General features: G+C 38.9%; 1 protein-coding gene across 1 annotated transcript; it reads right to left on the minus strand.

Moving 5' to 3' along the window:
- Positions 1–1939: 1939 nt before the first annotated feature.
- On the minus strand, positions 1940–13918 carry stam (signal transducing adaptor molecule (SH3 domain and ITAM motif) 1). Its single transcript, XM_085438026.1, has 14 exons — positions 13544–13918; positions 10696–10780; positions 10456–10531; positions 10165–10260; positions 9893–10039; positions 9125–9215; positions 8667–8862; positions 8244–8338; positions 7425–7513; positions 7163–7250; positions 6953–7007; positions 6675–6828; positions 6311–6432; positions 1940–5827 (listed from the first exon to the last, which is right to left on the minus strand). Exons 1-14 carry the CDS (start codon positions 13581–13583, stop codon positions 5596–5598), a joined length of 1566 nt encoding a protein of 521 aa, XP_085294152.1. The 5' UTR covers positions 13584–13918; the 3' UTR covers positions 1940–5595.

The raw sequence follows: 13918 nt of genomic DNA on the forward strand, positions 1-13918 counted from the left end.
ATTGACCTATATGACATAGAGATGGCACGATACCACTTTTTTATGTCCGATACCGATACCGATATCATAAATTTGGATATCTGCCGATACCGATATGAATCCGATATAGTGTTTTTTAATCAACAAAACTGTTTTTTAAAATATCTTGCTGCATTTTGCAAGTCTGCAAGTTCATACTCAAGTTTAAAACAACAACTACACTAAAGCTATTCTGTTATACCTGTATACAAAAAAAATATTTCATAGTTCAGCAATACTGATCAATCTAATAAACTTAGACCTACACCATCCTCCCTATTCTGGTATTTTAAAGAGTACTTAGCGTAAATATTAAGCAACCTAACTAATAGGGTTCCAACTCCCAGCAACAACAAAAAGAAATAAATAAAAAATAAGGAACCACCCCTCACGCGCCACCTCATGATGCTTAATCGACGTAATCAACCTTAATTTGATGCAGTGTGAAAAAAAATGCACAGAAATCAATTATTTTTCAAGAAATATTAAATAGATTCAACATCTTTCTTCAACAAAATTGCAGACTGCACAGATGGTACCTTCCCAAAGTAAAAAGTACTATAGCTTACTAGGGTATATATTAGACTTAATAGTCACTATATACAGTAATTGACTTCTATTCATTTTACATCAAATTAAAACTTTGGGTGTCAGATAATTATTTATTAAAAGCTCGACATTTTAAATGAGAATAAGAAAGAAAAGTATGTCTTTGTGCCCCCTTTTCCCTGTTCATGCCCTATCGGCCCCCCTGGCTAAACTTTGCTAGATCCGCCCCTGCACAGTTACCAGCGTCAGCTACGTAGAAAAAGATCCTGGTGTAGAAAGTAATATTAAATACATTCTAACAACAGCTTATCAAGCTTAAACGTTCTGCTGTTGTTCAGCCGCTGGTTTCCTCTTTCTGGTGCAAAGTGGGCCAAAAACAAACAAGAGACACGGACTCGCGACAGAAAAGCCGATCAGCTGATCATTTAAGCAGTTTCACGATTGAAGTAGCAGCCGGAGAGCGAGAGGCAGTCGCTTGTTAAGCTTAACGTGGGAATGCTTTACAAACATTCAGAGATGGACTTACACACTTGCTGTACTTCTCTCGGGATAACTTTGTCAGAGATGAAATGCCAGGTTGCTAGCGAAGCTCCAAATGCTATCCAGACCACCGACAGGTCCGGCATGCCACAGCTGCTCTATCACGTGATGCATACTGCTCCGACGTGCTAACCTGAGGTGAGTTACGGCGTGTTGCAAGTTTTGCGAGGTGCTTTCGTGATATTTAATGGATCGGATTACATTTTTTATTTTTCTCCGATATCCGATCCAGTAATTTAGGTCAGTATCGGACCGATACCGATACGTAATATCGGATCGGTCCATCTCTAATATGACACCCTGATGGAGTCTCTTTCATAAACCTGTTTGAGGTCATTTTCTAGAACTCTGGCAGCGCTCTTTTTCACACAAACAAATACCAGTCCTGCTGCTGGGTTTACACCCCCTCTCCTTCCCTGTTAAGCTCTCTTTGCAGTTGCAGGCCCATTTCCTGGTTTGTCCTCCACACTCTGGGAATTGCGCTGGGAGACACAGCAGTGCGCTGGGAGACTACCTGTGCAACCTGAACCAGCTGCAGCAAAACCAGAGAAAAATCAGTCAGCAGGGAGAGAGCAACAGTCTGCATCGACCACCTGCACAGTCTTTGCTGTTTTGGAGGGGTTATTTGGTCGTTGCCTAATCACTGCACCTGTTGTCACACTGAGTCACACCAAAGCAGGTGAAACTGATTCATGGTGGTTTATACTTCTTAACATGACGGACGGATCATCCTATAAATAACGCAGACTGTGTGTGTCATACTGTGATAATCAGGACTACTCTTACTTGCATAAATATATGAACACAATATCAAGCCAAGTGAAGTCATTAGTATTCTGTACATTTGGCCTGGTTTTATTGTGAATACCAATTAATAAGTATGGTTAAAAGAATACATACAAACAGCAGGGTACACCTTTAGACGGAACCTTTACAATAATGTTGCTTTAAAACTAAAAAAAAAAATGGCAGCATCTCAGTCCTGTACAAAACAAAAAAAAACACATCAGGTTACAGTCCAACTCTGGGGGTGCAACAAGATGTGACATTTGGATGATACGTGACAATAAACTGGCTCCTATGGTCCCAGAACAGCTGCTACTTTGATATTTTTAACCCTCTTTGAACAAACAGATTAATTTTCCATTTCGCTCCTGATTTTAGTTGAAGGCAACAAAACAAAGAAACAAAAAATATTCCTCATCTTTCTAGCGCTCAATTAAGGAACTGGAGGTACAGAGCTTAAAACAAGTCGCTTTGTAATCTCACAGTGGTGTCGAGAAGTAGGAAGTTTGAAACATAGTACCTCCTGAAAAACTTAAACGACACCAATTTGTTAGATCAACACACTAATTTCACCAGAAATTGAACAATTCTTAATAATTCCTTCATGTAACATCATTTGATGTCAAATACAACAGATAAATTAGTTTCCTTTTTTATAGTCCAGTCAGTTTTTGTAAACATGAACTCTTTCCCAAAGGCTTTGTCCGAGTAGAAGCAATATAAATTACATAAATATGAAGAATAAGGTGAATACGGTAGGATATGAGGAGCAGACCTGTACATTTGATCTTGAATGACTTACATAGCGCTAACTGTTTAGCTTAGGGAGACTTTGGTAAAGAGCCGTTTACAAATCCTGACTCTGAATATTCAGAATCAGAGACACCTTCAGGTAGAATCTGTATTAGTGTTAACGGACAGGTTTGAAAAGCATGGAGGGGTTCAGTCAGCTTTTACATTATCATTTGAGCCTACAGTACATCAAGCATGTATCAAACACAGAGAGAAATGTCCATGTTCTTGTGTAAGCAATTAAATATACAACTAAGTTAGACAGAATATTACATATCCTGATCTATTCTCTGAATACATACATCCTTCACTGCTTCTCCATTTAAAATATCTTAACAATAATCAAAACATGAATTAAAACGTACTACAAAAAGAAAAAAATAAGCATTTATTTTTCCAACACTAACTAAAGAAATGCTTTAAAGACACTGGGGAGACACTGGGGCTCTCCCACTTAGTAGCCAAGTCTGTGGTGCGGGTTTGCTAACACAGCCCCTGATGGGTACAAAGCAAAGCCATCAAAAAAGATGCGTAACCGCCCGATTTAAAAGGAAAACTCTGCAGTATGAATTAAGCAGTCAGTCTTGTTTCTTTGAGAGGAAAAAAAAACAATGCAAAAAGAATAGAAATAAAGAAATATACCATTTTGTTTTCAGACACTTTTTCCCTGCAACCACTTTGTGCTCTTTGGCTCGACACCTTTCAACACATCTGGAAAATCCCGACTGCAGAGTTCGCCTTTAAGGCTGAGAGAAACAGCCGGAGCTGTGCTAGCATACAGCTCCACCCATGAGGTCATCATGTGGCTTCACTACTAGTTCAGTACAGTATATACAAGAGTTATGTGCATGCTTCAGTTCCTCTACTTTCTTTTCTCTCCAAAAACAAAGTGGCTTCAGTTTTCAGTACTTCTAAAATTTGACAACATATACAGAATGTAAGAGTATCCTGATGTTTTCAGCAGACCAAAAGTCCTTTAATTAAAAAAAAAGAAGAAGAAGAAGAAAAAAAGTTGACACCCCTTTCTGAGACATGATTAGAACTATAGTTTGTTTAAGTGGGTGAGAAAGCTGTGGGACACTGTCATTTTATTTCTATGTCAGTGTGTGAATGAAGGAAAATGATCACACACTACTACAGGATACGTGAACCAAGTAGTGCAGCTGTGTCTGTATGTGCATTCGCTGCTGTATGCCAGCCTGTAGTGTGCATCGTGTGTGTGCAGTCTCAGTGTGTGTACTGAGGGTGGTGTGAAGCTGTGTGTTTGTGTGTGTGTGCATATATTTCACACTTGATCAAATAGTAATTGCATTTTTTTAAATAGCTAGCTAGAAGTGGGAAACTGACATTTCTTCTTCTTATTTTTAAGTTGTTGTGTAAGAACTATTAAATTTAATAATACAGGAAAAAAAACAAAACTAATGGCATATTCTGAAGTCAAGCTTCAGCATTAAATATTGGAAGAGAGAATCTAATATTTAAAGAGTATTTGTTTTGCTGAAAAACAACCCTTTTATGCATGCAAATTTAACTCCATATGTACTAAAAAACAACTTCTTAGCACCAAAGTTTTAGTTTTTCTTCTAGGAACTAATTGGAAAAAAATGTTTTGTAACTCAGTGTTGCCATAATTGTTCAATAGTCTGAAATAAATACAAAGCAATTAATGCCATAATGGTTTTGCATGTGACAAGAAAATATTTGAATGCATGTATTGCTATCAAATCTAGATTTGAAGTGATCGGGCTTGAGAGATGGAAACTGAAAGCCGCTCCATACTTTTATATCTGTGACTCAGTGTAGTGTGAGCTCTTTAAATAAATCCCCATGATCACTTCTTTACTGGTAAGAGAAGCAGAACTGTGTATTTAAAGCTGGAGTGTGGGACCTTTGCATAAAAATGAATGTCTGCTATAGTCAAGGCTATTAGCACCTGATAAAACTCTCTAAACTTTGCAGTTTATTGAAGTTTGAAATGTGAGATGTGTGGCGAAATAGCCAGAGCTAAACTTTGGGAGCTATGCAGTTGGAGTTGGGCTAGACGTATGGCAGATAGAAACTGAATCCTTAGTAGATTTACGCTTCTAATTTCTTTGAATACTCTGGATGAAAAAAAGAAAAGAGTTCACCAGTCAGATGAGAGACTAAGATCTAAAAAAGAAAGATGCGATCTTTCTGGCTATCTGAATAGTTGTTTAAAAAGAAAAGAAAGTTTATCCAACTATTTCTTTTCCTAAAATACATTGTTCCCTTATTTTACTAGCACCTGGTAGGATGTAGTGTCTACTACCACCAGAAGATGATGGGACTGCACCTAGAAACTGTTTGCAAGCCAAAAATCACATAACCAACAAAATCAAACAAAAACAGAAGAATAAAGACTCGCATCTAGTTGGCATCAGGCTTGTAGAGCGTTTCGTATTGTGAGATTTGATGCTTGTATAAACAAGAGAAACACGGAAAGCCAACAACAATGAACACTCTCCAACTCCTTCAAAAAATAAATGGAAGTCCAGTGTAAACTCCGCCATATAAAAGTAGTATGTCAAACGTCTGCTAGACATATGCGCAGTCATTTGACAGCAGCATGAATCTTCAAATAACAGGTTAATGCTTTCCAGTGAAAATCAAATAATATTTTTGTTTAATTACTCTGACTGCCAGAGGAAGGAAATTAAAGTTCTGCACTGCAGCTTTGACTGTATATCGGCTGAATACAACAGAAAACATGCCAATGTTAGTTTACTCTGTTTAAATTGTGTTTTAATTGATCTGGTGTCAACTTATGCAATAAAAACACATTTTCAACTATAACTATTTGATCAGGTCTGTTTTTTTGTGAGTGTGTGGTTGTGTCTGTATGTAAGAGTGCATATGTGCCTGTGAGGATATCAGTGAGCTCCGGTGGCCCTATAACAATGCTTTCTCTGAGAAGGGGGCCTGTGGGACATCTGTGGAGGGTGCTATGCTCACGCCAGAGGCAGCGCTGTAGTTTGCGGTCTGCGTCATGCCTGCGGGAGTTGTGCATGGTGCTGGGCCAGGGTTGCTGGCTGGATTCTGGTAGGACTGAACATCTGCTGGTGCCATGCCGCCTGGAGCTGCAGTGTACACAGGCGGCTGGCCCATGTACATATGAACGTCACTGTGAAAAGAATGATGGGGAAAAAGTGAATATTATACTACATCAAGTTATTTTAACACTAGTAAACCTCTGTCTGTTTAAGAGTAGAACTGTTGTGGTGTGTAAGGAATTGCTCAATGGTGAGAAATTACTGCTTTCAATTTCAAGTACAGCAAATACTTTGATTTAAAATGTGGAAACCAAGATTCAATTTCAATGAGGAAAAACCAGAAGTTGTTCAGGTATTTAAGAAGGCTTCGTCTATAACGCTGGAACAAGTGAAAGCCTGGTTCTGCAGCTGAGTAACAGCCTCTGATACCAGCGGAAAATTTACCATATGTAAAAATAACTTAAAGAATAAGTGAAACGTGAATTTAATTAAGCATTTAAATGTATTTGCCATTTTTCATCTCACATAAAAGAGAGGAGATAAACAGCGGAAACTGATAATCTTAGTATTTGTACTGTGTGCTGTAGCAGGACCGTGGGTAACCTCAAACTCACCTGGGAACTGGTTGACCAGGAATGGGAGTTCCAGGAGGAAGTTGCTCCATAGGAACGGTATAGCCTTGCACCCCAGCACTGCTCATGGCATATGAACCTGATGCAGGCTGACCAGGGTAGACCTGTGGTGACAAATATAAACATAAAGTAAATATTAATATTCAATCAGCTTTAAAGTCCTTGAAAAAATGACAACACCTAATGTTGTCTGTGTAGATTCTCAATCATTCAGGTTCATGGTAATCTATCTTTTCTTTCCAAGCGTCTTAGACTTCCCAGTGTTGGTACTTCCCTTTCAGAATGTAGCTGCTTCTCAAATTTAAAAAAAAAAAAAAAAAAAAAAAGAAGTTTGTATTGACTTCACCTGTTGTGCGGCGCTGGCAGGCTGCTGCATGTAATACTGTTGGCTCTGCAGCTTGGCATACATGGCATAGACGGGATCTTCATTCATCAGCTTGGCATATAAAGACAGCGCTTCCATCACCTTCACGTTCAGCTCTGACAGTTCCGAGTGCTTCCTGGTGATACAAACAATCAGCAATCCATATCTTGTCAAACACCTTCTGCATGTTATTCGCTTCTGCTGAGCTTACAATGTTCTGAATTTCTATGAATAAAGCACGCCACATCAACACAATGTACCTGTCAATATCCTCCAACTTCTGATCAATGAGGGGCCCCATTTGATTGCAGGCACCTGATGAAAAAATTGTTTAAATCTCTTTCTTTGGCTGACAGAAATCCACCTTTTCCAAAATGCAGCATGTGTACAATGTTATTAAATAGTTTTCTTTCACTTCCATATACTCATATTTTGCATAAGAAATTAATAAATAAGTGAATGAAAATTACCTTCAAGCTGTAATAATTCAACACTGTCAGACTGGTTGTCTGTTGGATCCGCACTTTGAATCATTTGCAGTAACTGGTCCATTTTGTCCTGAGAAGATGTGATAAGTATCGGATAGATGTGAGATCATTTCACAACTTAATCCAGAAGTAATAAAGTTTTTTATCTTATACTGGAAGAGATTTTTTTATTTACTGTAGAAACTTGTGACCTTAATAAATCTGAATGATCTGAGTAAGAAAGCGCACACAGCAGAGCACTCACCTCATCTATGTACACTGGCTCCTGTTCGGGCTCTATGGTCTCTACCTGAATGTCCTCACTGAACTGTACTGTCTTTTTCTCCGTCTTCACTGTGGGTTTTCAAGTAGCCGTAGATGCAGCAGGAGAAAAACAACACAACAGTGGCAGTGGTCAGCAACGCAAACGTAAGAGATAAGAACAAACTAACTTGATCGCCTGTAATGCTCTGATAGAAGCATGCAGCACAGGAACAGATATCAGATAAAAATAGAAGTTACGAGCTGATAAAAGTTTTTCTTTAACTCGAATTACAAGAAACGGTGGCACACAGCATGAAGGCAGTAGAAGTGCAACAGCATGATGTACATACCCAGTATGCAAACCCACAGAATCAACAATATGACAAAGCCATACAATCATCAAGCAATAACAACAAAGGTTATCTTAACCAACAAAAAGTGGATGTGATGAAAAAGCCAGAAAACTCCCAAGAATAAATTTTTAAGACTACACATTTCTGTGGAAACAATGAATTAGATAGAACAGAGCATCAAGATACCAACATATGAATATGAATGTTGCATTTCAGAGGGCTCTGTAATTATACCAGAAAAAGATTTGGTACATAAGAAAAGATTATCAGCAGGAGAAAGTGCTGATCACACACTGCTTGAACTCCTTCCCAGAAATTTAGGCAGTGTTATTTTTTCAGTACCTATTTTGTGTCTCTTACTGCACTCTGCTCTCTGGATATCACACTCCCAGATCTATAAAGCAATGCTGCTAATGGACTAAATGGGCTCCCAAAGAAACAGCAATGATTCAAGTGTGTGTACTCACTCATCTCAGGCTCTGCAGTGAGATCAGCAGTGACAAAGTTGGAGGGAAACAGCCCCACCCCCTGATATGTTTCCCCTTTCCACCAGTTTGGGTCACTGGGAGAAAGAAAACAAAAAGCCCATTCAATTATGAGAAAAATGTTGCCTTTAGTAATTGAATTTAATCCTTAATAATTTCATTGGCATTTTACAAAGTCATTTCCAGACCTCTTTAAAGCATGAATACATAGATGTGATGTTTAAAACGTATTTTTCTTTTGAGTTCATGGATTCTGTGCTTTTCTAAAGAGCATTTCAAAAAGGCTTCAAAGAGAACAGCCATCCAAATTAGAACGCAACATAGGCCCGGGAAATCTGCTCACTATTATATACTGAAAGTCCTGGTTTGTTGTGTGCTCTTGATTATATTTGTGTAAATGTTCACCTATCGTCCAGGATAGTGATGATTTCTCCCGACTTAAAGGTGAGCTCATTGTCCTCTGCAGCCTCAAAATCGTAGATGGCACGGACTTTTCTGCCGTCAGACTTGTGTGAGGAGAGCAGGGTGGAGGTGTTTGGGTAAAGACTCGACATTGAGGTCTGCGGTTGCTGACGCTGCTCCTTCAGAGACAACTCGATAGCTGCACACAAGAGAGATAATAAGATAATCACAAGAGTGTGATTGTGTGTTTGCCCTTGAAAACCTTGTGGAACATCTGCAATTCATTAATCCACAATAACAGGGGGAGTTTTTCAAAGCCAATAAACAACAGTTAAAATGTGTTTAATGAACATGCTTCTAATGCACTTCTATGTGTGTCTGAATACTAAAAAGAGTCTTTATACAAGAGTCCTTTACAAAAACTGTGCACTGCTCTGATTATCTGATAGAGTCCTCTTTACCTTTGGCCAAATCCTCCTCTTCTTTTTTGTTTGTTGATGTGGAGGGATCCTTTGCCACTAAAGCTGGGCTTGCTTTTGCTTGCTCAGCAGCCTGTGAAGACAATAATCATGTGCTTCACATAAATAATGACTTACACTCATGACTCAAAAGAATAAAAGAACGGGGATGGATTTTGAGCAAACCAAGAGAGATACTAGCATTACAAATAGAATGAGCCAGAACTTAAAATTCTGATCTTAACCACTAGCGCTGCAACGATTCGTCGGCATAATTGATGACATAGACTATAAAAACACGTCGACGTGGAATTTTAAAGGATTTCCCAGAAAACAAAGTTGAATGCAGACTGTCAAAGCAGAGCTTTTCCTTCCACAGCAGCACGACTGCAGTGCACCAGAATGTAAAACGTCAGCAATCTGGAGCTGTGACGTCAACTCTGAGTGGGTCAGTTTTAGAGAGTTAAGTTAGTGTGTCGCTTTGATACCTTGTTTATATTAATGTTTTTACAGGAATGTTTATGTTAGCTTACCTGTCGTAAGGTAAAGATGATGCTTGTTGAGCGAACATCATTTCAGTTTTGTTAGCTAATGAGTGAAATGCGATAGTAAAGCATTAAACAGGAGTCGCTACACTGTTTCCTAGTTTTTGTTTTTCTCACATTAATATTAGCGTTTATTCTGAACAGTAAACATTTTCCAACTTACGTCAGGTATGTATCCACTGCAATTGTGGGGGTGGGGTATAAACCACCATACTCATATACCAACCTGGGAGCCCACAGCAGGGAACGTGACACCCTGTTCCCGTAAATTCTTGATCATTGCTGAGATCAGGCTGAGCTGCGGATCATTGCGGAAGTCTTCCGCCCACTCCACCATCAGGGCCTTCAGCTTCTCGCAGACTTTGGGGTGGCCCTGGAGAACACACATTAAAGCATTTTATGCCAACACGGATCAAAAGTGAACCTTTTTGAAGAAATCCCACATAGTTAATGTGGCTTATTTGGACAACACACAAGAAAGTGAAATTTACCACACACCTTGTTTAAGACATTACTGACTTCACTGGCAAACTCTCTGGAGCACACCTCCAAGTGGAAAATTTTCCCACAGTTTGAGACACAGGCACCGAGAAGCTGCGAAGACAAAGTGTACATCCTCTTCATGAACCTCATGAAGTAAGTAAACACCTGAAATACTTTTGACATACGTAATTTATCACTTATAAAAGAGTAAATGTGGTTACTTTATTAGCTTATAGCTTAGTGTCATTTAAGAAATAAGTTATCAAACATAAACAAAACATGGCTGTTTGTTAAGAGTCTGCTTACAGTCAGTGCCTGCATGGCTACGTGAGGGTCCTTGTGGTTCACTCTTCTCATTATAGAGCGGAGGCATTCTTTGGGCCTGGAACAGAACAGCACAACTCAAAGGTTTGAGAAGGTTAAGCTATATTAAGCTCTTCTTTTAAACTTCTTTAGACTTCCTTGAATATATATTCTAATGATCCAAAACTCAAAAATATAAAAGAAATGTGTTGGTATGCCTCAGAATGAGGAAAGTTAACTGACCCAGTGCGTGACTGCCCTATCTTGTCACATATGTCCAGAATGAGGCCCCAGTCCTCAGCAGTGTTCATCTCACTGGTTGCTTTCTCTGCAGGAAAGAAGAACACCAACCGGCGTGAGAAGAAGTCTTTACAGCAAAAGCATATTTTTTCTGCATGACTGTATTTAGAGATGGGAAAGAAGAGACATGGGAATTCTGTAGAGGAGTAATAAAGCTACTGTAATCCTACAAAAAAAAAAAAAAAAGAATCACTGTTGTAAACGGTCCGTGAGAATCCTCTTTTCATGATCATGTTTGGTATTGAGAAATCAAAACAACAAGATTACTATGTTCCTCTACACATAAGCATAAACATGATGAGATACAAAGGGCTGACAATATATGAGAAGTGCCCCATCAACACTACCGCACTACAGTGAACACAATCTAACAGCTCATGATCTGCGAAGACTTCACCTGAAGTTTATCTAAGGATCAGTGCATTTCAATCAGCAGTGGGTTCTATTTGCCACTTAAGAATTGTGTTTTTGGGGTTTTCCTTCCAAATGAAATGGTTAGTCTTGCATCTACTCTGTGTGTTTGACTCCTCTGGTCTTGGAAGCAGCTTCATGTTTTACCAAGTACCACTTGTGCAATTTTGAGCAGATAAGGTGTTTAACAAGAACATTTTAGATTTAGATTAAACAGATGTTAAAATGCTTTGTCTGACAACATTTTAACATCTTCTTGAATGTTGTGCCAATAATATTTAGCCAATAATAAACATCAGTCAGTGGCATCACATAGCAATCAACAGCGCTGATTTTTCAGGGTTGCAGTTGGGCTGGAGTCTATCCCAGCTGTCATAGAGCAAGAGTCTAAGTTAGCCCTGGACAGGGTCCCAGTCTATTACAGAGCTAAGTGTATTCCAAGTATAAACATAGGAATGGAAATAAGATGTGTAAATAGCTGACATTGCTTTCTAACATGAGTCATCAGTTGCTGTTACTGGGAAGTAGAAGAAATAATTGGGAAGTAATAAGTACATTAAAAAGTGTTTTTTTTTTTTTTTTTTGCTTCTTTTGCTCTTGACAAAAGAAGCATTAGAAAAATATACCCTAAATATACCCTAAACAAGATTGGAAGTATTAGAGATGGACAGAAAGCCAAAATTCATTATCCTTGTTATGTGGCACCCAGTTTTATCTACCTGCCACACCTGACTGTGTTCAAACCATAAAGAACCTCTTTGAATGTTTGGAAGATCTGGAATCACAGATGTAAAAAACAAAAACAAACCCTTAAACTAAAGAAAGAAACTAAGAAAAACTGAAGTTATTTTATTCAGACCCCCAAGCTACACAACCATCCTCAGTGAGGCAGATAGTCCTTTAACCAGACAATCTTTGTGTTTTTATGAGACATTCCGTGAATTTTAGCAATCAAAGGAATGTTGTGAAGGAGAGCTTTTACCAAGTGAAAACCACTGCTAGAGCCAGTTCTGTTATCCAAGCCTTTACCAAATCTCACCTGGTCTAATGCAATTCTCTGTATATAGGATTGCCCAATTCCACGCTTTCCAGTTGGTTCAAAACGCAGCTGATTGACTCTTGTACAAAGAAAAGATAGCTCATCGCTCCTGTTTTAGTTGAACTGCATTGGCTGTCTGTGAAGTTTCCAATAAATGAGTTTCACAACAGATATTTTTTTTGTCTGTAGGTCACCAACTCATTATCCCAACAACTTCTCTCAGTGCCCCTTACTTGACTGAAAGCTAAAGGCAACCAGGCAAATGTGGTTACTGCCACTGGCTCTGGAATAATCTGCTTCCCCAAATAAGAATCTGATCAACAGCTGATGATTTAAATCAGCTCTAAAGATTTATTTACACTTGCTTTAATTAAGTCTGAGGTCCCTCATGGTTTGATCACACTCACTGCAAATGTCTTTTTTCCACCCGTTTTAGTTGACTAGTAATGTTTTTTATTCTTATTTCTGACGTTTTTTTCCACTTATTATTTTTCATTATGTTGACTGACTATGTGAGCCTGTAAAGCACTTTGGCTGCTGTCATGTCATACAAAACAGTATAGTGAAGTAACAGATGCTCACAACAGTAGTAAAAGCCAGGAACAGAAGAGCACGATCAGTTAAAGGCTGGTTTGTTTGATCAAAACAGCATTTACTGCTGGGTTTGGGCTTGAGGCTGTGTATGGGGCTGTGCAAGTGAACGGTGTTGTGTATTTTTCATCTATATGAAAACTACACGCTCTACATGAAAATTAGGTGGCTAACCACTCGACAAAGATCAAAGAGACGACAGGAAATACAGCGATACTCTGTGGTTTCCCATAGCTCCGCATCCTCTTTCACTTCCACTCACTGTGAGAGGTCAAGCACATAATTGTGGTTAGTTAACAGAAGATGGGATACATAAAGGTAGCCAGTGATATGGCTTGCTAACTCAATTCAGTGATCCGATGACAAGCCTGTGTCTCCGCCTTCATTAAGAGTTGGCCTGACTTAAATAATACACGTAATACATCTCGAGAATAACATCACCAGTTTAGGATGCTTTCGCCAAACGGTCACTTGCTGTTTGCTAGCTAAATATACACATAGGATAGGGGAGCAAGCTAGCCATCTATGCTCCTCAAAAACAAGCAAAACAGACATCAAAATTAATATCATGGGCTTCAGGTTGTCAGTTTACACAACCTACAGTATGTACCAAACGTTACCCATATACCAATAATATATATCCAGTGGCTAAGTGAAATGTTGCCCACAGCTGGAGAACACAAACAAAGCTGTTTGGTCACAGCTACTTAGCTAGCCTGCTAATAACAGCCTCCAGTTGTGATTACTCACCAACATCTTGGTCAAAGGGGTTAGTCGTGAAGAGAGGCATCGCTTGGTGTATAGACGACAACAGATTTCGCCTTTCCCAGATATTTTCTTTCCCTCTTTTTTCTTATTTCATACAATACAAATGCATAGTAACGACAACCTAATGGGTATCAAAGGCAGCTAACTGATTCTTTTCACACAGTCACTCCTTCGCCAGACGGCAACAAGCAGGGCATTCTGGGTAATCGAAGGAGCCCTCACTGTATTTAATAAACGGTTATAAGCTTCTACAGTTTAACACTCCCTGTCGGACTACTGTTCATCCCTGTGTGCTGTCTGCAAACTAGAGAGAATGAATCATAAGTCACCAATTGTCCTTGGCATAGAAAAAAATAA

The sequence above is a fragment of the Copadichromis virginalis genome, linkage group LG18, assembly GCF_057382275.1.
Source record: "Copadichromis virginalis isolate Kocher_CV1m ecotype Utaka linkage group LG18, C_Virginalis_male_GT1.1, whole genome shotgun sequence".
Lineage (NCBI taxonomy): Eukaryota > Metazoa > Chordata > Actinopteri > Cichliformes > Cichlidae > Copadichromis > Copadichromis virginalis.

Excerpts from the sequence above, each read along its gene's own strand:
- stam (XM_085438026.1), bottom strand. The coding sequence starts at position 13,583 with ATGCCTCTCTTCACGACTAACCCCTTTGACCAAGATGTTG. Across the intron at positions 10,781-13,543 it reads CCCCTTTGACCAAGATGTTG|AGAAAGCAACCAGTGAGATG; the intron begins GTGAGTAATCAC and ends TCTTTCCTGCAG. Across the intron at positions 10,532-10,695 it reads ATAGGGCAGTCACGCACTGG|GCCCAAAGAATGCCTCCGCT; the intron begins GTCAGTTAACTT and ends GTTCTGTTCCAG.